The following is a 25,261-nucleotide window of genomic DNA, read 5'->3' as shown; positions in this document are numbered from 1 at the left end:
CTATATGCTCGGGATTTAATAGACGTTTATACTAAACAAATAATCATGAAAATAAAACATGTGAGGAAAGTGATTAACCAAGTCAAAAAATGATTTATATTCTTTTATTGGTAATAAAATGAGATTACAAAGAATTTGAGTTTTAATTAGGGCATAAAACCCCAACAGGAAGGTGGATATGTTATGGGAAATCTCGAGGTATTAGGGGAAAAAGGTGGTGGTTGTCTAAAAGGTGATATTTTTGGGAATTGTGCATTCCTTAAAAAACCCTGATTTTGTACTCGATATCTTGGTGTGCAAGATATGGTTTCTAAAATTTAAAAACCCAAAAAAATTTTGGACCCTTTTTCGTAGAAACTGGGTTTGAGCCTAATGTCTATCAGTCGAAGCACCCTAATCCTAGTGCATTAAATTAGTAAATGGGTCGAGAATGAATCCTAGCGCCCATGGTGTAACAGACGTATAAACATATATATAAAAAAAATGTATATATATAACGCAAAGAAGCCATGAACTGAAGACTTACACAATGTGATCGGTAGAAACAGAGAAATGGATGATTAGATGAGTGGTTGCAAGTACGATCTCACTGAGTCAAAAAGTCCAACCGTTCTTTGTCTTCTCGGCTTGGAGAACATGCAAGAACGGGGCAAGAAAGGCTCTGGTCTTTTCTTTCTGAAAGTTTGAGTGTGAAGAAAAGTGGAGAAGACAAGCGAGGGCATATTTATAGTCCCACAGGGATGATAAGAGTTGAATTAATCTAGGCCATTGGACAGATTCCATATCAGATTTGAAGGCCAGGGTCAAATGACATGATGGTACAACAAAGTTGGCAGGCGAACGATCATGGGCAGAGTTTCGAGGCACTCAAGTACCTTGAGTGAGCAATACCCAGCTGACGCGTGTCCTTACTCGAGTGTGTGACGGAACGGTTCCCGAAGGAAGTAGTTCAAAAGTTTCCTTCTCATAGGATTCGAACTAATACTTTTGAGGGGGAAAAATGTTATACCCAGATTTCGAGACCCCGAGATTGTGATCTCGAAAGCTGGACTCATCAACTGTGAGCTCGAGATATCTAAAACGCATGTGCAGGGCCCGGATGTCGAACCCTCGAATCAAGATGGCAACCTCGAATACATTTTTAACCTCGAAGTTATTTCTAAGCTCGAAAGGACTTAGCATCGGGAGATATCCGATGTCGGGTGCCTTCAGATCAAGTAGCCCGAGCTTAGCAAGAGTACGAGCTCGGAGTGTAACAGCCTCGATCTCGGAATGTAACAACCTCGATGGTATTTTCCTGTTCCACAAACTAGAGATGATTGAGATGAGAGAGCGTGTTCGACAATTAAAGGAGCACATCCGGACTCATTGTATCACCCCAGGATCTCAATGTGCCCCACCACCACCTGATGATCCCGATGTTGGAGCACCGAGTCATTAGGACTTATGTATGAGTTTTATTACTATGGACTATTACATTTTCATGTTTAGGACAACCCTTTATTTTGATTGAGCAAACATACTCTTATGTTTTTATTTATATGTTTAATATAAGTGTTTTAATTTTATTCTATTGTTTTATATTTAATTCAAATTAAATCAATAAATAAATATATAAGTGAATAAACACTGCACATATAAAAAAAATCTTGACTCAGTCTATACCGAGGACAATGTCCTCGGTATAGCCCATCCATATGATAAAATTGAACAGGTTGTACCGAGGACATTGTCAACTCTATACTGAGGACATTATCCTCGGTACAACTTATACTAAGAACATATTCAATGTCATCGGTAGAAGTTTACCTTTACTGACGCGGCTGTACCGAGAACATGTTCTCAGTAGAAGTTATACCAAGAAAATTCGAGCTTCTACCGACGACATTTGTTCTTGGTATATGCCTTGTTTTTTGTAGTGACAGATATATGGCTTGAGGAATAGAATTATAAACTATAAATTCTTTTTTCGAAATATATGGAGATGGATATTGTATGATAAAATTATCAAAGTTTCAATCTGATTAAGTTATTCCAAACTAGGGGATATTATTTAAATTGTTGGGTTAATTTTTTCAATATTTTCTCTAATTTCATAACAAAATTATATTATGTAAATTATCTAATCCTACCCTCCAAGCGTGACTTTAATCTACTAAATTCATTTTATTTTTCAAATTTTAAATAATTTTTTTATTGCTTTGGGAACCTGAACTTGGAAGATCCTAGGCTTGGGCCCGAACAGTTATGTAAAACATTAAAAGTGATACTCTACATTGGAATAACTTCTTAAATAATGATTATTTAAACCAATTATAAATAATAATAAACTCTAATGTAATAAGTTGTAATATTTTTTTATGTTTCAAATTAAGAAATTTGTCAACACATCATAATAATGATTTGAATATTATAAAAATTTAAGATAGTTGTACGAGACAATAATTTATTTTTTATTTGTTATCACAACAAGTTAAAATACCACAACAAGTGATGATTTGACTATCTTCCTATTGTGACACTATACGAAATGCGCAAATTCAGACTGCTCAAACACCTTCAAGTAGGAAACCATTCAATCAGAGGAGGGAGGGAATAGAAATCCATGATCTCACACTTTATATGGATGTAGCAATTTTGGCCCCTACAAATATAGTTGGTTTTTGGAGTTGTCATCTTCTAAGCGAATAAACAATTTAAGGCATCTCTTTCCAAACTATTACGTACAAGGTTCATAATTTTTTTTTCTCATCATTATTCTCATCTTGGTTTCTCAATTTTAACTAAGATATTTACAGTCTAACCAAAGGGACATCCCTTTCATAGAGACTTCAAAACAAATAAGACCTCATACTAATTGTATTTTAAAAAGAAGATTCTTATATGTGTTGGTTTTTAAGATATTTCATAGTAATAAAATTTGCTTGGTCCAAATAGTATGACTATATATTAGTTTTACTATATATATGTATATATATAGGACACCGATGTAATGACGCCTGAACAAAATGCGTGACTAGTGTTGCTTATAATCCTAACAGTTCATTGTGATCACTTTGTGATACCATGGTTGATATTAGTTTGAATAAATTAATATTATTATTTATTGTATTTCTTTTAATTGTAGGGGTATTTTTTTAGTAAACTGGTTAAGTGTAACCTATAATATCTACCTTTACATTTATGGGTATTTTGGTAATTTGGCCTTGATGGCAATTTGATAATTTATGTTGATGCATATGTGAATTTGTTTTCTTTTAAATTTCATGATTATATGTGATTTTTTTTCATGATTATGATATGTATTTGTATGACAGTGGCAAAATACGATTCCTTCAAGTATCAGGGACTTAAGTACCAAAGATATTGGAAATTAGTGATTAAAATATAATTATAAATCTTGTGGTAGAGATTGTAATTTTCATAAGTGAAATCTATAACTTTAAGGGGAACTTAAAAAATAAGACTTGATCCTAATTATGAGAGGGTTAGAATTAGGGGCAAATTGGTCTTTTGGGTTTAGGGTTAGTTTTGCAGACTAAAATAAAATTAGGTTTAATGTATCATAATATTGTTAGTCGTTGTATCGATTAAAGCAAGGATTCTCTCTGAGGTTGAGATCTAGAAGGTTGGAGAACAAATAATCAACTTGAAGGAAATATCTTATTACTCTAAGGAAAACGACATCACGGAATGACCTATGCTCGAACTGGACGACATTGGTAAAAAAAAATATTGACTAAAGTAGCGACCAGGGTTGGAAACACCACTCTTGAGGACTTCTCCACTAGAATAGCTACACAAGTGGTAGAATCATTCATAACCTGATACACGGTTGGACTTGATATTGAACAAGTAGTGAACCTCCAAAACATCAGGGGGAGGCCAATCTAACACTCTATACAAAATGCGCAGCAGTGCCAACAATATGTAACTGTTCGACATTAATTTGAATGGAGCTATTCCAAAATAGTCACATATTTCCACAAAGTAAGAATGAAGTGGAAGGAAGGCACCTGCTTGGCAATGCATGAGACTCCAAGCGGTATGCCCGTCTGGTGGGGAGCCGGCTCGTTCATCATTAACAGGGGCTTTAAGTCCAAGTTCGCCAATTAGTCCATACTTATCTATTAAATGGGACAAGTCACTTGTAGAAAAAATGGATCTCGGTGTTACAAAACCATCTGAGCTAAAGATTTCTCCAAGCTCTTTTTTGGTATAGTCGACCTTTTTCCTCTTCCTTAAGGCTCTAGATTTCTTGGGAGACATGGACTTGGTCCCAGATCATAAGCAAATAGGGACGAACAGATCCCTATACACTTCGGAGAACGAGGCCTAATCGGATTGTAAAAGAAACCGGACTCCTCGGAGACCAAGCAAACCAAGTACCTGAAAAGGAAAGGAAAGAGTAAGATTATGTTCGCACATACACATATGAGGCCTCTTCGCCCATAAAATGTACAACTAGGGCGAACAGAACCAAAAAGAAGGAAATCAAGGAAAATAGTGTTTGCTTATTCATATAATGAGAAAACAGAGCCCACAAAAAACACATGAAAAAGAGCAGTCATGTAGTCTTTTGAGAAAAGTTTCAATGTTGGCCTATCAACTAGTTATGTTAAGAAACTATTTGACTTAAATGAAGCAAACAATGGTGGAATATGTGTGAGTAAATTGGAATGTTCGTTTCCCACAGTAAAGACGAGCCTCAAAAGCCACTTGTTCTATGTATAAGAAATTAACAAGGTTGAGGTTGGAGACGACATACAAACTTATTGGGATTCCTGTTCGTTGGTTATGTATGCAAAGGGCATCCATTCGTTTTCATTCACAAAAGCCACCCGAATAAGGCTGTTCGTGTGTGTGTTTTAGAGACAAGCAGTTCGCGAGTCATTTAATGGTTTTGAAATGTGTATAGAAGGCAAACATATTCAGGAGAAAGGGCATTGGATTTGTTCGCTCGAGACTATATTAAAAGAAATATGGAATTTCTCTTCAAGAACCTGTTCGCCCGTGACTATGTTTAAAGGAAAAAGACATGGTCGAGCACAATGTGTATCCTATTGATTACCTATGCATACCAGATGAGAGTGAAACACAAGCATGAAAACACAATGCTTAAAGAACGAACATATCAATAATTGTTTGCGTACATCAGGAATTGAGAAACTTTTATTATATATATATAGGTATGCAAGAGATCGAACAAAGCAAGAAACAACAAAGGATTATCGAGTAGAATATACAAAGCGAGAACAACCTGTTCGTTTATACTACTATACTTGATTAGTAGACAATCTATTTGTTCACTTGTATTCATTCTTGGAGCAATAAACGTGAAAAAAGGTTATGTTCGTTTACCAGTAGGCATAAGAAATTGACAATAGGGAATTTGTTCAAGTACTTAAGTACCTATAATCTATTCGCTCAAAGTCAGAAAGGCATGTGTATAAAAGGAAAAAAAAAAGGGGGGGGGGGGGGGGGGGGGGGTATGCTTTCCTATACAGGTTGACAAACAAATGAAAATATGTTCGTTCGTGTGTATAGTTAGTGAAAATACATTCATTTATGTTCTGAAACGAAAAATCAGACTTACCCAAGATGCCCCTTAGAAACAATGTAGATAGAATTGGCAAAGCGAAGCCCAAAGTTGCAGTGCCTTCTATAAGTTCGAATCTGGGGTTCCAAATAAGCAAAGTTTTTGTTAAGCATCGACAATATACACGAGTTCAATCGTGCAAAATGGTGGAAATACATACTCAAAGAATTAAGGAAAATGGCGATGGCGGCAGAAGCCTTTCTGTTGGTGGTGTCGACTTCACTCTGGCAAGCTATAAGAATCTCTCTTCCCACGGAAGCCCCACCTCTAATAGCATCGATTTGCCCTCTGGCAACTCACTTCATCCAGTTGCAAAGGCTCCAAGGTGTCATTTAAAGTGTATAACCAAAAAAGAATGGGGACATTGTTCACATAACTAAATAAGAATTGTGCAAAGCATGAAAACTGACTTGGGGGGCAAATGTTATATCCATTTTTTGGGCATTTATGACATTTCAAAAAATAACAATTATAAAGGGATGGTGAATAGGACACTTAGTTTTCATGTTCTCACAAAGCACAAAATACTTCCTATTCTCACGAAGCACAAAGGAGTTCCTGTTCTCATAGAGTACAAAGCAGACTATCAAGCGCTAATAGAAGGGATTTGGTCGCGTAGCCATATTCTTCAATCTCTGTTTTCACAAGGCAAACAATTACACGCTAACAGGAGGTTCCTGTTCATTCAACACATATTATCTGTGCTAACAAAATTATCAAAGGAGTACAGATTTGTCATTTATTAAAATATAATTGTATTTGTGTTATGATGTAATATTTGCGGGTCAAGACCAATAGCTCAGGCCCATGATCTAATTGTAACCTTAAACTCCTCAAATAAGAGGAGATGAGAGAGACAATTCATAATGCCAAAACTCTATTATTGTAGAAACAAGTCCTTATATAATGTAAAAGCAAGGAGGACTATAGAACAACTGGCAACGTAAGTTCACTAGAATCTATAATTCTTTAAGCTTAAATATTAATAAAAGTGGTAGGTCATCTTTTTAGGGTCGATCCACTATAAAATATGTTGTTATTTATTTTATTATATCTCCATTCTTGAATCAATACTCTTATGTTCTCAAGTTGATGAAAAACAGTGTTAACATACTTCAACATTTAACAAAATATAACCAATCAACACTTTTCTTGAAAGTATTTTTATGCTCGATTTTCTTTTTTTAAACCAATAAAAAAAAATATTGTAAATGCTTTTATAATACTATATTTAAAAATAAAATAAAAACCACTCTTTTTTTATTTTTCTTTTTTTTTTAACTTTTGGAAAGAAAAAAAATGAAAACAATGAACACTTTTCTAAAAAACATGTAGAAAAAAACTCTTTTAAAATCCAATCTTTTTTTAAACTCAAAACTTTTTTCCTTTAAAACCAAAACAGTTATCTTTTTTTATAAAAAATTAATATATATTTTTTTACTTTTACAAAAAATTTTACATTTAATTTAATTTGTTTTTTTAACAAAGTTCTCTTGAAACACATTTTTCTCTTTACAAAAACCAAACCCAAAACTTCTTTTTTTCCTTATTTAACCAAAAAATAACCTGCAACTTTTTTTTTCTCTCTTTTATTTTTTTAACAAAAAAATAAAATAAGAAACTAAGATTTTATTTTTTTTAAAAAAGTCTTCTTTAGTATTACAAATACAAACCACTAATTAACACAAATTTATTATGATTACTTTACACAATGTAGAGTATTGGAATGGCTAACTTACAAAATAATTAATTTAATTTTTTTTAACATCCTTTAATTTAAATTTATGTAAATAAATTATTTCTTTAAAAGATAATAAAACAAATAAACTACTATTATAAAAGTATGAAAGAAATTTATTGCAGTAGAAGATGGGGTACCCAAGAGATCATCCCACTTAAAGATAATTCTATCTATTTGCAAAACTAAAACATTAACACCTAATTAAAATCAATCAACAATGCCAAATCTCTATTAAACAAAACAAAATGATTATTAACATGAGCCTCATACAAGACAAATCTTCAAGGCAAAATTGTTTTTTTTTTAATTATTTTGTCACCATCATCATTTTTACTCTTTATTTTCAAATGAACCCTTTCCATACCATTTTATGTTACATAATTAGCCAAAAAAAAAAAAATACTTGTGCAAATTAGGTTATGTATCCAATTTTGGGTATTCATTTAATTTTACCCAAATTTTTACATCATCAAATAAATAGTTAAAGTACCAACTATACCCCTATCTAATCAATATAAATAAGGGTAATTTGGTTAATGTGTATTTAAAATTGGGTAAAAACTTATTAACTTAATAATAAATTGGTATTTATCAAATTTTGCAATTTATGTTTTAAGCATGCAAAGTAAGGCTAATTTTAAAAAAAAAAAAAAAAGTGTTGACCACTCAATGTTAAAATCCCTCAAAAATCTCAAATTTCTCCCAAAAGTTAAAACAATATAATCGATATACAAATATTATAATCATTGCAAGTGTTATTGCATACAATTAATTATATAAAAAAAAACTCAAAAAAAATTGGAAAATTATTTTTTTAAGAAAAACTCATACATTAACGGGAATATCACTCAAATCAAGCTGAGCAGCAATCTCTTCAAGCTGTTTCTTCACACTCATATCAATTAGTTTGGACCCAGAATTTCCATACCTAACGGTGAACCCAGCCACCAAGCTCGGGTCCGTGACGGTCTTGATCCGAACGTTCTTGGCTCCGGTCAACTTCTGCACCGTCTTCGCGATCTGAGCCAAGTGTTGCGACTCAAGCTGCACCACCGAGCTCACCACCGCCATCTCCGTATCGGTGATGCCATTGTAGACCCTCTCGAACTCCGTAGTCACATCCTTAATCAGCTCGATTCTCCTCGAATCGATGAGGATGTTGAGGAAATTCGCCATGTGTGGCTGGAGACTCAGCGATCCCGCCAACTCGTCCACCATATTCCGCTTCTTCTCCTCCTCGATCGTCGGATTCATGAAGAAACTGAACACCTCAGGGTCGGCGAACACCTTATCGATCTTCTCCACGTCGGCGCTGGTGGCTTCGAGTGTGTCGTTGGACTTGGCCAGGTCGGCCAGCGCCACCGCGTAGCTGGCCGCCGCGGAAGCCGACATCCGAGCTCCGGCGGAGGATCCGATGCTGCGGCGGAGGGCGGGGACGCGGCGTGCGAGGGCGAAGGAGAGGTTTTTGGGGGCGGTTAAGGAGGCGGAGGCGATTGGGGGAGGGAATTTGGAGCGGAATGAGATTGGGGTTTGCTGGAGTGCCGCCATTGATGAGTTTGTTTGGTTTGGTGATGTTTGGTTTGGGAGTGTTTGTTTTAGTGTGTGTGGGATTGTGAGTGGAGAGAAATGACTGACGATGAATGGCTATCCAGTGTTTGGAGAATCGTAGCCACTTATTTTGTCGAGAAGGATTTTGATTGGATCAGGTTTGGTTTTTTTTTTTATTTGTTGTTGTTTTTCTATATTATTGCCGTTTTACTGTATTATTGACCTCTTCTGCACTATCGTCGTTTTTTATTAATAATGTCGTTTGGAATAAATGTTGTCGCTTTTCGTGATTGATATCGTTCATCAACTATTATTGTCGTTCTTGTTAATAAGGTCGTTTTACAGCATTATTATCGTTTTTTGTGAATATTGTCGTTTTCACAATTATTGTCATTTTTCTCAATTATTTTCAACTTTTTTTTTTTATTTGTGAGTGGGTCATTGACTATTTTTTAAGTCTCAATTTATACCCTAAATTTATAAATACATTTTATTATTACGCAATTTATGAAGTATACCTTCGTGTTTTCACCATTTAACATGTGGCGTAAATTAAAATGTTGTTTAAATCTCTGCGGGAGCTTAAGTCTTGTTTTGTCATCATCATCACTATGGGAGGAGTATATCATCGAAGACTATTACCTCTTGAGGACCTAGTCGGAAAATGACTCTCCAAAAAGCCTCCCAAGTTGTGACCAAATCACCAAAGTGTTAAAGAACCTCCTCCAAAGGAGATGGACAATTGTCAGGTGTCAACTAGAGAGGTGCTCTGGACCATGGACAGTTTTCTAACACCTAATGGCCACAGAGATTGTGTTGTCGAATCTGTACAAGCAGCAAAAATGATGTCTCACAATGCCGCCTGACATGGGGAAACATGCACCTATCCTTTGACGCTATCAGTGACACTTTTCCAATAAAAAGTAATGAGTTGAACTTCCTCGTATTGGGCCCACCCGAGAAACGCTTGGGTCCACCAGTCTCTTAAATACAGAATATCTTCATTTATATAATAACTAACATCGTTAAGAGATGAATAATTGTAATCAACTCCAATCATTAGCTTAATATTCCTAGCCGTTTGTAAATAGGGCTAGGGCACAACATGTATAAGAAACCTAAACATTCAGAGTGGGCATATACGCTACTTGAATATAAAGAGAACTTGACATTTACAAGCTCTCTATCTTTAATACAAGTAACTTGTGGATTAGGGTTAATTAATAACCTGAAACATGTCAGATCTTGTGTTTTTCTTCTTTTTTTAAGCTTTTCTTTTAATTTAGTAGTTGATGAAAAAGTTAGTCATCAATACCATTAAAAATTATATATTTTAATATAACACTATAGTTTGAGGTAGCAAACAATTAATTAATCCTCATCTAAAATTATAACTAGCATAAATAATGAAGATAGAAAACTATGAGTGGAGAGTTTAAGATAAAGAAAACTACAACCAACAATCAAAATATAAAAAACAACTGCCTATAGTGGCTACTTTAACACTTAAAAACTAAATATAAAAAACAATTATATCAAAAATTCCAGAGAAAGCTCCTTAGTTGGGTGTCCTTTTTTTCTTTTAGATTATCGAATGAATTTAATACATGTGATTAACTAGTTTAAATTATGGTATTTTAAAATATTTGAACAAAAGTTACTTGCATATAAAATATAAGAATTTATGTGCATAAAACTAATGAATCTTTTGTTCTTAATCGGCAGGGCCAGCCCTAGGCATAAACAGGTTAAATCTGTGCCTAAGGCCCCAAATAAAAAGACCCTAATTTTTTAAAATATTATTTTTTTCTATACAAAAAGGTCTCATAATTTTACAAAAATGTTATTTTATATATAAATATCATAAAAATATCAAAAATTTCCTTGGACGCCAATGCCCATGGACTGGCCTAATCGGTCAAAATAAATTACAAGATATTTAATTATTTTTCACAACAAATTGGTGGTATGGAAAAAAGAAAAAGAAAGTACTTATTTTGACGTTGAATGTTAAGTAGTTTATGATCAGTTTGTTTTCTCTTTATATCAACATCGAATATTCCAGTTTTATTTATTTTTCTAAAAAGTGCCCATTTTACTTTTCAAAAAAAAAGAAAAGAAAGAATGCCCATTTTAAATTACAAAACTGCATAAGAAATAAATAAATAAAATGGTATTTTTATAACTTCCGATGTTATACTACCTAAGTAGTAAGTACTATTTTTGACATTTTGTTTTTAAAAATATATAAAAAAAAATATCGCCTTCATTTTTTAAAAGGGATATTTGCGGCGAAAGTACCTAAATTATTGTGTTTGTAGTACTTAAGTACCCAAGTTATTTTTTTGGGGGTGAAAATACTGAAGTTCATGTTTTGGTGCAATTGTTTGTTTCGTTGTTAAGTCTGCCTACATGCACAACAGGAAAAAATGGCTTTTACTTCGGTTTTTAAGCTGGATTTACTTCGGTTTTCGCTAAAATTCGCAACCGCAGTAGTTCGGAGCGAAGTAAAAAGTAGTTAAAAACCGAAGTGAAAAATAGACTTTCTACTTCGGTTATTATGTAAAAACCGAAGTAGAAAGTGGGGATTCTACTTCGGTTTTTACATAATAATCGAAGTAGAAAGTGGGGTTTCTACTTCGGTTTTTACATAATAACCGAAGTAGAAACCCTCCCACCCCATTTTTTTTAATAATTATTTCTAATTATTTTTAAATGACCCAATTCTTTTTTTTTTTTCTTTTTTTTTTGCCCTAATTATTTTAAATAGTCTAATTATATGAATTTATAGTTATATATATTTTTACAATTGGAATTGATTTATTTTCATTTAATTTATAACAGAAATAAAAATCACAAAAATTATACACTTAGAATTAAAATTCTTATAAAATTAAATATTTATACATTCACATAATTGTTAAGTAGACTAACCTAATCATTCATATATACATTCACATAATTGTAATTAAGTAAAATAACATAAACATTTATATATACATTCACATAAAACTAAAGGTATGTATAAACAAAATAGTCTTACTAATAAATTTAAGTCATCAATCGGCTTAACTATTCTTGTTGGATTGGCAAAATGTCCTCCCGATCCTTGGCGACAATTTGACTACTAGTAACTTTGTCATTTAGTTCATTCTACGAAACAAACCAATGATAGATTAAATTAGTAACTTGTAACAACACTTAAAAAAAATTTCTTACTTTGCTTTAAAACACTTACATCTCTTTCTTCAATTTTTTTGTCCAAACTATCTTCGACAAGAGTCTTCTTCATTTCTCGCGCTCTTATCCAAATTTCATATCCATCTACATCTTTCACTCCTAGTTCTTTTTTCTAGGACATCAAACATAATTGAAGTTTAATTATTAAATTTTCCTAAGTTTAACAAAATTTCGGCAGCATAACAACTGCATTTTAACATCTCCAAAAAATTTTAAATCTGTAAATAACACACAAAATATATCGACATATTGTGCAAATTGAAAAAGAAAAACAATTAATAAAATCTATAAAAAATTGGCAGAGTTTCCTTTGTTTTTGTAGCATATCCCAATTTTATAATTATATATAAATTCAACACAAACAAACACAAAATCAACATACATAATTCCATCCTTATATCACCGCCAACAACAAATTTCCCAGAACCTACTTCACTAAAGTAAAGCATGCAAGATTTAACTCTAATTTTATAAATAAGTATTGCAATAGTAATAAATAAAATTTAAAGATTACTCACCTCCAATATTACTCTTGAAGTCACCCAAAATCAATACCGAATTGGCAACTAAATCAACAACCCTACTAAAAAGCTTAAACAAAAATAAATAAAAATCAATTACATAATTAATTAAACTAGCTACATAATCATCAAACAACATATCAAGCTAGCTAGTTATAGAAAACAAAAAACAAATGTCACTAACTATCCAAACATTTCAAGTTCTAACATTGGCAACAACATTACTTATTGAAGCTATGTTTAGAAATTTAAATAGCAAGTCACAACAATTTTTAAATTTTACTAATATATATATATATATAATAAATAACATTATATAAAATAACAAAATAAAAAATATATATAACACAAATATACTAAAAAACAAGTATTAAATTTGGAATAATATAAAAAAATTAACACAAACAAAGTTTTAAGGTAACAAACCTTCTTTGATGCTCAAAATAACATCTAAATCAATATTCGCAACTCTAAAACCTATATATAATAAACACATTATATCTATAAGAAAAAAAATCTGAAAATATTATAGAAAATAAAAAAAAATCATACAAACAAAGATTTAGTGATTCATACATTTTTTGAAGCTCAAGAACTTATTTTAATGTAATAAAACCAGCCAAAGTCCAATAACAATACCCATTTTCGAACCCTAAAAATACCCGCACCCAAAGTCTTTATTTTATTCCTCAAAAATAAAAATGGAACTAATATTTCTGTTTTTAAGTAAGAAAAATGGTTTCAAATGGTAAAAAAAAACATAAAAAATGGTATATTTTGTGAAACCCTCGTGGGAGTACGACAACAATGGAGGTTTTCTGGGTTTGGCGTTTGAGATTTTTTCTTCAGAGAGACGAATGAGCCGTGGGAGCTATATATTAAGGGTATTAAAACTCTTTTACTTCGGTTCTTATACAAAAATCGAAGTAGAAAGGACTTTCTACTTCGATTTTTGTATAAGAACCGAAGTAAAAGCCTTCAGGGCCGCGTTTGGTTGCTCCACTTTTTACTTCGGTTTTTTCATAAAAACCGAAGTAAAAAGCCCCAATTTAGTGTGCAAACCAAACATGGCCCTTGTCTATTTTCTATTTTAACTTCGTTTTTTTAAGAAACCGAAGTAATAGCCTTTTTTTTATGTACTACCATTCCCAAAAGCGAAGTAAAAACCCATTGAAAGACTTTTACTTCAGTTTTTTTATATTCTATGTGTAAAAAACGAAGTAAAAGCCTATATTTCTAGTAGTGATGGTGTGAGATTTTCTTATAACTTTGGTAATTTCGCCGCAAACATCTTTTAAATTTGGTACTTTCGCCGCTAATATCCATTTAATTTGGTACTTTTGTCTATGTGTTACAGACGAACTTAACGGTGAGAATTGACGATTGTACCAAATTGTACCAAAACATGGACAGAATGCACTTTCGCCGCCAAAAAAATAACTTTGGTACTTAAGTACTACAAACGTAATAACTTGGGTACTTTGACTGCAAATAACCATTTTTAAAACAAATAAAAATTATACTTTTTTTTGGAAGCATTATATCTATCCCAAAATGGGTATCATATTTTTTTGTCAAAAAAAAAGTATCATATTTATCATTAAATGGAATTTACGCATTTGGTACTCTATATTTTTACAAAGTATAGATTTAGTATCTTCTACTACTAATAATATTCAGTTGGTACCCTCAATTTACAAATATCAGCATAAAATAGTACCTTGAACTCAAATTTAATCAACAATTTTTTTCAATATGATTAAATTACCCTCAATTATAAATATTAAAATTAATTTTAAAAAAACTTGTTCACATATAGTTTGATTTGTCCAACTTATAATTTTTTTTAAATTAGTATAAAATTATAAAAATAATGAAAAATATATTTTAACAAGTAAAACTAAAACATATAAGGAAATTTATGTTTTCTATCTCTTCCTCCTACCCTTTCTCATCCTTCTATTCTTCCTACTTCCTAGCTCAAATTCGGAAACCCAGAAAATACAGCAAAACTATTTGCAAAAATTTGCCCAATTGATTCGCAAATAAAATTAAGATTCAAACAATATTGATATGTTAAACAAAAAGAAAAACCCATCAAAGTCTCTGTTCTTATTCATCTGTCTCCATCCTCAAATAGTCAATGAAAACCAAACACAAGAATCAAACCAACAAGCATCAATTTTATTCAAAGTGGCATAAAGTGGAATATTGATCATATGAAATAAAGAAGTTTATAGACCATAAAAAAGATGTGTACCTAAACAAGGGTAGATGAACACTACACACAGTGAGTAGTTGAAACAATGGAGAGTTAACATCCTTATATCACAGTATAAATTAAGACTAAAATGAGCCCAAAAAATTACATATCTAAACAAGTTGTAGTAGCTCCTGTTGCGAAATTGACAATTATTTATTTTTGTTGATTTATAAATTCAATCGAAATCATACTAGTCTAAAGTAAAGTCAGTGCTTCTACTTTGAAGAGGAACTTGAGCGACCATATGAGAATTTTAATGTCTTGAGATGGTAGGCTAGTAGTGGGTGCAAGTACAAGATCTTATCACCACCCTTGTCTAAAGGCTTTTTCATAGTTTCCCAATTAACCGCCTTCCAATCCTCCAGCTTTAGACCAAAAAAAGAAAAAGTCGAATTTTAGATCTTTTTAGAAGCTCACTAAGCCTAAGGATCGTCGAAGCATTAATTTGTCTCAAAAACTGGTGGAGCAGATCACTTCAACCCATCATTGTTCAAGACTATATGGACGAAGAAGAAGCGCTTCAAACATCAAAGTACCTTGAGTCAAGTAATTTATTACATTTTATTTGGATTTTCATGGTCTAACTTGCAACTTATAACTTATAAATATTTATTTTAAGTGTGTGAATGTTTTATAATCTAATATTTATCTTTTATATTAATAATATTTGTACAGATGACCGGTGACGCTACTAGTGCTGGGTCAGCCTCATTCTCTGTCAATGTTCAGTCTTCAGCCTCATCAAGTGCACACCAATCTACGAATTGAAAGAATTGTTTGTAAGAATTTATGTGTGCCTTATTTTACTTAGTGTGTTGTTATTTACTATCCTTGATTTCTTTTCTTTAATATTTTTTAATTTGAACATTTAAATTTTGAAAGGAAGGAAGGAAAGGAGGTCATACATACTACTAATTTTTTTTTTTTTGTATTTTGGATTTTCATGGACTTTATGTTTATGGTTGTAGAGTTATGGACTTTATTATGGTTATAGTTAACTAGTTATGGACTTTATGTTTGTTTATGATTGTATTTTGGGACTGTTGACATTTTTATGTTTGTAATTTGGACTTTTGACATTAGATAATAGATAATAAGTAAGAGATTGAACTTTAGACTTTATGTTTAAGTGTTTTAGTATATTACTTTTGTAGTTTGTTTCTTGAAATGAATTAAAATCACTTTTTTTTTTTATTTCTAATTTTCTATAAACTTATGTTTCATAATTATATTTTTTTCAAAATTTTTACCAATGTCCAATTTGTAAAAAAATCAATTGAACCAAACTAACAACAAATTTTTAAAATTAAAAAAAAAGTGTTAAAAATGGTATTTTTGAAAAATTTGTACCAATGCCAATTTTCGGCCGAAAGCCTAATTGGCCCAGCCCAACCCAAAACCCGACCCGACAAAACCTGAACCCCGAAACTCGAATTTGAACAAAAACCCGAAAAATTTGGACCGAATTCAGTATCACTTTTCTCCACCCGAAATCCGCAAAACTCATACCTGATGCACCAAAACTCGAAAATCCGACCCAAGTGCACCCCTATGATCTACCCGCCGAAGTCCGCCTAGATTCTTTCAAAGCTGAGAAGCCCATATCTGAAAAACGCCATAGCTTCTGACTTCAAAGCCATGGTCGAAGCTTCTGAGTGAGCAAAGATTGTCGACTTCAACAGAGACAAGCTTCGTCCCAGGCGCCGGCCACCCAAACCACTCCGGCCCAGATCGAAGAACCCAGTTGCCCACTTCGAAAACCAGTCTCCAAACGAACCCAGATCTTACCTTCAACTCGTTTAGCATCCCACTTCGCATCTGCCTTCGCCTTCACCTCCGGTATCCATCTCCAGTGCCTTTCACATTACCATAAAAAGAGATAATTGAAGAGAAAGAAGAAAGAGGAAGAAGAATCGATTTTCAAAAATACTAGGGCTTGCTATTTCCTTCCTAATTAATTTTATTTTTATTAAAAATATTCTTTTTTATTTGTATTAATTAAATATATTTTTAATTATTTTTAAAATAATAAATTAGATAGAGGGCAATCTGATCATTATTAAAAATTTGATGAACAAATTTGATAGAAAGATACCAATTTTAACTGATTTTCCAAATCGAGGACATCTAGTAAGTAATATTGGTAATAAAGGATACCAAAGTGAAACTTTGGCCAAAACATAGGATAACAAATGAATACTTACCCACTAAAAGAAAATTTAAAATGACTCGCATCAAAATTTCTTAAATCATTCACAATTCTCGTTTTTTTTCTCTCCTCTATTTTTTATCAAAATAAAAAATATATAAAAAATCATATTGTAATAGTATAAAATTTTATTTATATAGGAATATTAGCAGGAAAAATATCTAAATTTTTTTACATTTATATATTCAATTTTTTAAGATCACACACATATATATATACTAGATACAAGCAACGTGCAATATGCACGTTTGCTTAGTTTTATTTATAGAATTTATTAATTATTTTTATTAAATTTATATTAATGTAATATAAATTTTGAAATAAATATTTTATTTTAATTAAATAATTTATTTATTTTTGTTTAAGTTTATGTTTGTTCTAGTTTTTGAATTTGGGAGTGATAACAAGAGATTATATATTATATGTTTAATATAATATTAAATATTATACGTGTATTTTAAATTTAAGTTTCTAGTTAGTTTTTTTTTAAAAAGCAATTTGTTACTAATTCACAATAGATTATATTATATATTTAAGATATTATTCTAATAAGTGAGTTTAAGTTTAATTAAATCTTTAAGTTATAAAATGTATGATTTTATTATTTTTAAATAATTATCGTTGTAGAATATCTAAAAAATATTATATTTTAATTTGTTTAATAATTTATTATTTTTAAATAATTATCATTGTAAAATATCTCAAAAATATCATATTTTAATTTGTTTAATTATTTATTATTTTTAAATAATTATCATTGTAAAATATCTAAAAAATATCTTATCTTAAATTCTTTAATTAATTATTTTATTTTATTTAAGTTTAAGAAATGTTTACAAACTACCATTAAATATAAGAATATTCTGTTAGATATAAGAATATTCCGTTAAAATTAACATTAAAAAAATAAAAAACCGTTAAAACCAAGAATTTCTGTTATCTACACACTTTTTATATATAATAGATATGTATATGTATATATAACAGGATTTAAAGTACAATTATTAATAACATTAACAAAAATATAATATTGGATAGTTTTGTTGTAAAAATTAGGGGTGCTCGGGATCCAAATCAATCCAATTACCCCGAATCAATCCAATTATAAAAAATTAGATATCCAATTACAATCAGAATGGATTGGATTTGTAAAGTTGAATATTAACTGAATTGGATCGAATGGCGGATGAAACTATGAATCTGATCCATTCTAATTACAAAATATATATTTTATATATATATATATATCATATTAATTATAAATATATTTAATTTTCTTAGTTTTTAGTACTTTGGAGATGATGTTGTAATTTTCTTGTCATGTTATTATAGCACTTTAGTTAATAGTTATAAGACATTAGTAATTGAAAATTTAATGAACTTAAAGTTATAAACTTAATATTTCAAGGACTTAATGTGACAATTATAAAAACTCAATTTAATATTATTACTACACAGTGTCTAGTTTTTTGTATGTTTCTTTTACTTGTTAATTTCTTTAATATTAAAATTTAGGTTCAAAAATAAAAATAAAAAATTGATTGGATTTTTAGGCCAAATCGAATTTGATTGAATGATGATTTCCAAGATCCAATTTTTAATTGGATTGGATTTGTTAGGAGTAAAAATGTTGGATCGAATCGAAAGAGTAGTCATACTATAAATTAGTTTGATTATATAGGTTAAACAAAATCATATTATATTTTTTATAATAATATTCGTTTAGAGTTTTCATTGTCAATATTTCACCATGCATGCTTTATCATGTAGCTATAAAGTGTACAAAAGAAATAAACCATATTTTTATATTTAATTTAAATATATATATATATATAAAAAAAACATGTACTAATTATTTATTTAGTATACTAAATATATTCCAAATGTGAAATTCTTAAAAAGAAAACGTAATAAAAGTAAATTCCATAAAAAATCTAAGGTGGTAGTATGGTGATAAAGGATAAACTCCCATTTAGAGATTGAATCTCTACAACTACAACTACTTATCTTCTTGTGGTTAAAAAGAACCTCAAAATGTCAACTTCATGTATGAAAAATTGTTAATAATATTATTTATTTATTATCTTTTCTCTGACAAACTTTGCATATAGATTTTCTCATGAGCCAAGCAAAATTATGTGTAGCATCTAGATATGTGGTATTGTATTGACACAATATAATATTCAGTTTTACACAGGCAATGAGGAGAAAGAAAATAATAAAATAAAAGAAAAGAATTACCAAATCCAAAACAAAGATAAAAAATGTTAAGCAGACAATATCAATTTTTGCATATTTCAAACCCCTGTTATTATTGATATTTTCCATATTTCTCAATCTACTATAAAATTCACAGCAAAGAGAATAGAAACCAGCAAGTGTTTCACTAAATAGAAGTATGAGTCCACCAGCTACGGCACTGGCCACAGAAATCAAAGACAGCCACTAATTACACTCGGCACAAAACTGCACTTTATACAGAAATGAAAAATATAATCAACATAAGTTCTATGATCATATAATATCCATTTGGCACAATGGACCCGTGACAGAAATCAAAACTCAGCGCTCATCCGAGGACCGAGAATTATCTGTAAGTGACTGAGAATGGGATCCGACATTTGAGTTTTGTGAATTAAACAAGTTTGGATATGAGAAGTAGGGCTCATCGTCCATTGAAGGAAGTCTCTGAGGTTGGTGATTGGAAGGGTCTGATCCAGGAAGAGGAAGAGAAGCGTCGAATTCTGCTTTAAGAGAGTCAAGTGAGGGGAGATTTGATGAATCCGAGCGATGAACACTTTGATGAACTTGATTATAGTCTGGTGGGCTTGTAATGCCTTTAGAGTCACCTATAGAGTTATTGCGATCAAAATGAGGTCTCTCTTCTGTAACTGACTGGTTTGGACTGGATGTATGGAAGGGGTTCTCGCTGCTATTTTCAGTTCCTCGCTCATTGTTTTTCTTGGTGAGCTCGCTAATTCTGACTTGTGCAAGACTAGCAGCTGAGCGGGCTGCTGCTGCTGCACGTTCAGCAGAATCAGCAGCAGCTTGAGCAGCAGCTAGTACATCTTGCAGATCCACATTGGTTGCGCTTTTCGTCCTTGAAAGAAGGGGTGGTGGTGTACTATTACTTTGTCTCGCAGAGAATGATGCAGAAGATAGCGATGGGGCAGACATGAATGGCAAAAATTGTTTATCTTCCAAACCACCAACCGAAGCGTGAGGTTTTTCATCTTTGTTAAACATCACACTTTCATCCAACACTTTATCAGGCTCAAAATGTGCCTCATCAGATGACTCTCCAAAAGATCCAGAATTTTGTAACAAGTCATGATCGTTTCCAGGGCGTGGCACGTTTGATGAAGGCGGGACTACTGGTGGGGCTGATGAATTGTTCTCGCCTGGCCGCACTAATGCCTTGGGAACTTCAGGAAAATCTAATGAGTCCAAGTCAGTATCAGAATCATGCTCCTCTTGGTGGGCTTGATTAGCAGTCTGTGATACCTCATCATGTTTTTCCTTCGGAAGGGGAACTTTAGACCCACTGACAAACTGTGCTGGGCCATTCTGACAGAAATCAATATACAAAGGAAAGGTGAACAAGAAGGAAAAGATAAAAAGGGAGACCAAGTGTAGGAAAGGAAAAATGATAATTTACCAATAAATCTTCATGTGATTTGAAAAACTCAGTTTCGGAGGCAGCAGGATCCCAATCTACTTCATGCTCTTCCGCAATATCTTTCAGAAGCTTCAATTTTTTATCTGGTGAAGGAGCACGAACTGAGAGCAGTTCTATTAACTGCAGTCACAATCAGAAGTGTCAGAGAAAAGGATAGATTATCCTTACGATTGAGCCACATATAAAAGTTTCATAAAACCTGGCGGTTAACACCACAATCTGGCATAAGCTCAGTTGCAGCTGCCACAAACTCCCTCCCATATTTTGATGCAAATGCTATTTGAACTTGAAGCAACTCTGGTAGATCAGCACATCTTGGTGCAGCAAAAATCACACTAGAGATGGCTTCTTTCAAGTCTAAAGGACATTCCCTGAACACAAACTAAGGGTTAGTACACGAATGCAAGTGGTTTTAAAGTAAGAAACCTCAATTACAGCCAAAAATATTTCATCTCAAATCTCAGTAGACAATAGTTTCAGAAATACTTCCTAAACGTGATTCCAGTAATTTACATAATCATAATGGATTTCAAAACTAGATCAAGTGGCTATAGAAGTTAAGGAATTTTCTGAGTCACATTTATACAGATCCAGCAGGATCGTGGTTTGTAACTAAAATCTGTTTCATTCTAAGGAAGAGATGGTCACAAAACATGTATTAAGTTCTCACCTCTTAAGCTAAGATAGTTAAGAAAATAAGACCATGAATCAAAATATATAACTATCCAGCTCTTTTTTTTTTATTCTCCTCCCAATGTTTCCCTGCGAAAAACAATTTAACTCAAACCTAGTGGAGTAGGACATGCTTCGCTGAGAAAAATATTGCATTTTAATTCACAAAGAGTGCACCACAGGATAAGCATCATGTGAACCATCATACAGGACATCTATAAAAATTATTTTCCTTCTTGACTTATTCTTGGTTCATAATTTTGCAACCCTTATTTAATTTCTAACAAGCAACACAAATCTTCCTATTGAACATCCTTTAATCTGATGTAAATAAATGGAACATTAGTTCCTATGTGATCAGATGTAGACAAATGTGCAAGCTGAACCAATTATATTAGTGGTGAGTTAAACCTACACATAAACAATAGCATGTATTTCTTCACAGAATAAAAATCCAAAGGTAACCCACTGGCATATGTAAATTTTAAATACCATCCCAAGTATCTTCATGCACATTATTCTGACACTTTTACCACCTTTAGCATTTGTACTTTCGGTTGTGCCAGTTCAAGAGAGAAAAAGAGTGTTTGTGTGTGTGCATGAGCATGTGTTTTGATTCTCTTTCATTAAAGATAGTACACTTATAATCAGGTGGTTGTGGATGCATTAGTCTCTTATGTATAGAAGTAAAATAACATATGAAATCTGTATCAGAAACCATGCAAATAAATCTCAATAGTTGAAGGGAAAATATATCAACAGATAAAAAGGACAAGACCAAAACTTTGATCAAATTATATCAGCCAAAAATCACAATTTTCTGCATAAAAACATGAACAAAAAAGTTCAAAATACAACCTTTGTGACTCGATAATGGGAAGCCGGACAGAAATAAGCTCACAGAAGAGCTCAAGAATCTCCTGAGCTGCCATCATATTCTCTTCCCTGATTATATGCTCTACCTAAAATGACAAAATCCCAATAAGATCAACCATTCAAATATATTCCAAAGTGAAGAAAAAAAAACCAGAACAAGAGATTATACCCTAATTCTAGCAGTAGCTTCTTGACCAGTCTCAAGAAGCTTGGCAATGTCTCGGCGCATCTGCTTTAGCTGCATCTCCCTTCTGTTTCTCAGCAACTTTATACGTGGAATTGTCAATTTCAGGAGGGTTTTGCTGTAAACATTAGTGCAAATTCACATCAGAATGCCAACAATTTATGAAGCAACTCTCTAATGAAATCGTTTAAATGAAAATTGCAGCTATGAAAATCAAAGCAAAATTCTCTGTTTGGTTGCTATGAAAATTAAGCATTAATTAAGATATTATCAGCAATCAAAAACTTGTCTGTAATAAATAAAGCGATGTTTCTACACACATATATTTCATCTCAAGAAGCAAAATCTATGTTTGGTTGCTAAGAAGATATATGACAAAAAACTTGGATCCTACTGTCCTAGTTTCCGATCTCATAATTCTCATTAACCCAGAAATCAAAATTGAAACTTCACAATTCACTACACAAAATATCTTTAGAAAAAACAAAACTAGATACCATTTTGCAGCTTTGAAGCCCTTGTTGAAGAAAGAATCGAGCATGGACATGGTTGAAGAAGATCCAAAATCAAGAACCGAAACCCCAATATCCTTTTTCCAAATTCGAAGATTTCAACAGTTCCGTAAGGCAAAGAAAAACTTATCTGGGAAAAATTGAACAAAGGAAATGGATGATAAATCAGATAATGGGAAGACTATTTATTATATATATATGATGTGACCTAAATTACCTGCTCTACTACTACTACTATATATCTATATACACACAAAACAGTTGTTAAGGAAGGAGAAGATATGATTTTTGGGTATGGAAAATACGCGTTGTTAACGAGTGTTTGCTTACGAAGTAAGGATCCTCGTTCTAATTTTCTGCTTCGTTGAACCAGCGTAGGAGAAGGGAAGTAAATTGGGCTCCCCAAATTTTTCATGGGCCAATTTTCTCTTTGAAAAAAAACTATAGTATTTTCCAATGTTTGTTAGATATTGTGGTAATTTTATAACATTTTAAACAAGATCAGTAAATTGTTATTATCAAACTGGTAATAATTGGTAACTTATTTGGATTCTCATGGGAACTATGGGTAACTCATGCTTGTTAATTTTTGGTGTCTGATTTGGTAACTTATTATAATTATGTACTAGTTTATTTTTAACCTTAGGGAGGGAAGATTCGAATTTTCTAGGGGTAGCAATTTATGAACACAAGTCATGTTTGTATCGCGTTGAGATTCATGTATTATAAGCAAATGCTTAACCCAAACTCAATTCATTTATTGATCTTGTCGAAAATTAAAACTAAATATGAACTGTTTATGAATGGGTTAACATGACCCAACTTGTATATCTCGTTTATAAAATGATTGTGTCTAATTTGGGTCCAATTTATCAACCCATTAAATTATTTATGATATATTTAACATATTTACAACTCGTTTATGACACATTTAACCTAGCTTATTTAATTAATTTAATTTATTTTTTATGCAATAAATATAATAAATATAGGTGTGTAATATTTAAAGAGATTATTGTCGTGTCATTTTGAGGTCTAACGAGTCAACCCGAAAATAACCAGTTTAATAAACGGGTTAAGTGTGTCAACCTGAAAAATCACACAAATCCATTTAAAGGAAAACTCAACTCGTTTATTTAGTGTGGATTTCGAGTCATGTTATCGTGTCTGATCCATTTTGTCGCTCCTAAAATAATCTTTAGGAGGAGAGGTGTAATATCACTAGACCTATGAGCAAAAAATGGCAATTATCGATGACCCACTACTACAAAAACATGTTTTAACTTCAGTTTTTATACATAGAATTGTTGGGAAATACATAAAAAGCGAAATTAAAGCTTTTAACAGACTTTTAACTTTGCTTTTTGGTTTGACACTCATAGGAATTAACCTATTGCTTCTGTTTTATTGAAGATAAGTAGAACAGAGCTTTTAACTTCGGCTTTTTTTTGTTTAACAAAAACCAAATTTAAAAGATATCATTTAACTTCAGTTTTTTTTCGTGATAACCGAAGTTAAAGGTCTTTAAAATCCTTTTCCACCACCTGCACATCTTCTCATTCTAAAACGCAAAACAGACCTGAAAACCCACATTACTACCACTGTGAGAGAGAAAAGAGTTTCACCTATTTTCCATCATTTTTCTTATTTTCTTCCAATTTCTTCCATAGATCATAGAAAACTAATTATATTTAGTTCTGAGAGGAAAAAGTTGTTAATCTTCTAATGGGTATGGGTGGTTGTCAAAAATACCCATTGTTTTGGATTTTTAAATTGATTTTCAACATCCAAACACGATTTTGAGCTTTGAAATGGATAAGGATCATTAAATATTGATTCGTATGATTTTTTTATATATATTTTTGCTTATTATTTTGAATTTATTATATTTTTGAAAAATATATTGATAATGTATAGGTTTTTAAGATTGATAATCTTGATCTGGAGTTGCATTTGACTATTTAAAAATGTAGGAATCTTCCAAATATGTGTTTATGGTAATTTTCTTTATTAATCCGAATTTAATATTATTATATTAATAAATTTATATTTTTTTGTTATTTTATAAAATATTATTATTTATAATAATTGTTTGGTGTATAAATCAAGTTAATATTTTGTTGTTAAAAAAATTAATATGTTGTTGTTGTAAAAAAAAATCAAGTTAATATTTTGTTCAAAAAGTCATTTGTATAAATATGTTTTAATGTTTAGTTT

General features: G+C 31.6%; 2 protein-coding genes across 2 annotated transcripts; both read right to left on the bottom strand.

Moving 5' to 3' along the window:
* Window positions 1-7,992: 7,992 nt before the first annotated feature.
* On the bottom strand, window positions 7,993-8,960 carry LOC133803241 (ATP synthase delta chain, chloroplastic). Its single transcript, XM_062241212.1, has one exon. The coding sequence runs from the start codon at window positions 8,886-8,888 to the stop codon at window positions 8,166-8,168; it is 723 nt and encodes a 240-aa protein (XP_062097196.1). The 5' UTR covers window positions 8,889-8,960; the 3' UTR covers window positions 7,993-8,165.
* A 10,523-nt stretch (window positions 8,961-19,483) lies between these two features.
* LOC133805241 (uncharacterized) lies at window positions 19,484-23,255 on the bottom strand. Its single transcript, XM_062243363.1, has 6 exons — window positions 23,030-23,255; window positions 22,518-22,650; window positions 22,331-22,434; window positions 21,000-21,171; window positions 20,780-20,920; window positions 19,484-20,688 (listed from the first exon to the last, which is right to left on the bottom strand). Exons 1-6 carry the CDS (start codon window positions 23,077-23,079, stop codon window positions 19,684-19,686), a joined length of 1,605 nt encoding a protein of 534 aa, XP_062099347.1. The 5' UTR covers window positions 23,080-23,255; the 3' UTR covers window positions 19,484-19,683.
* Between the last annotated feature and the right edge of the window lie 2,006 nt (window positions 23,256-25,261).

This window comes from Humulus lupulus, chromosome X (assembly GCF_963169125.1).
Source record: "Humulus lupulus chromosome X, drHumLupu1.1, whole genome shotgun sequence".
Classification (NCBI taxonomy): domain Eukaryota; kingdom Viridiplantae; phylum Streptophyta; class Magnoliopsida; order Rosales; family Cannabaceae; genus Humulus; species Humulus lupulus.
The sequence above is the reverse complement of the archived record's forward strand: the minus strand, read 5'-3'. Positions and strand labels throughout refer to the sequence as shown.

Coding starts and splice junctions, on each gene's coding strand:
- LOC133803241 (XM_062241212.1), bottom strand. CDS start 8,888: ATGGCGGCACTCCAGCAAACCCCAATCTCATTCCGCTCCAAATTCCCT.
- LOC133805241 (XM_062243363.1), bottom strand. CDS start 23,079: ATGTCCATGCTCGATTCTTTCTTCAACAAGGGCTTCAAAGCTGCAAAA. Junction 22,651..23,029: donor GGCTTCAAAGCTGCAAAATG/GTATCTAGTTTT, acceptor TAATGTTTACAG/CAAAACCCTCCTGAAATTGA. Junction 22,435..22,517: donor AAGCTACTGCTAGAATTAGG/GTATAATCTCTT, acceptor TTGTCATTTTAG/GTAGAGCATATAATCAGGGA.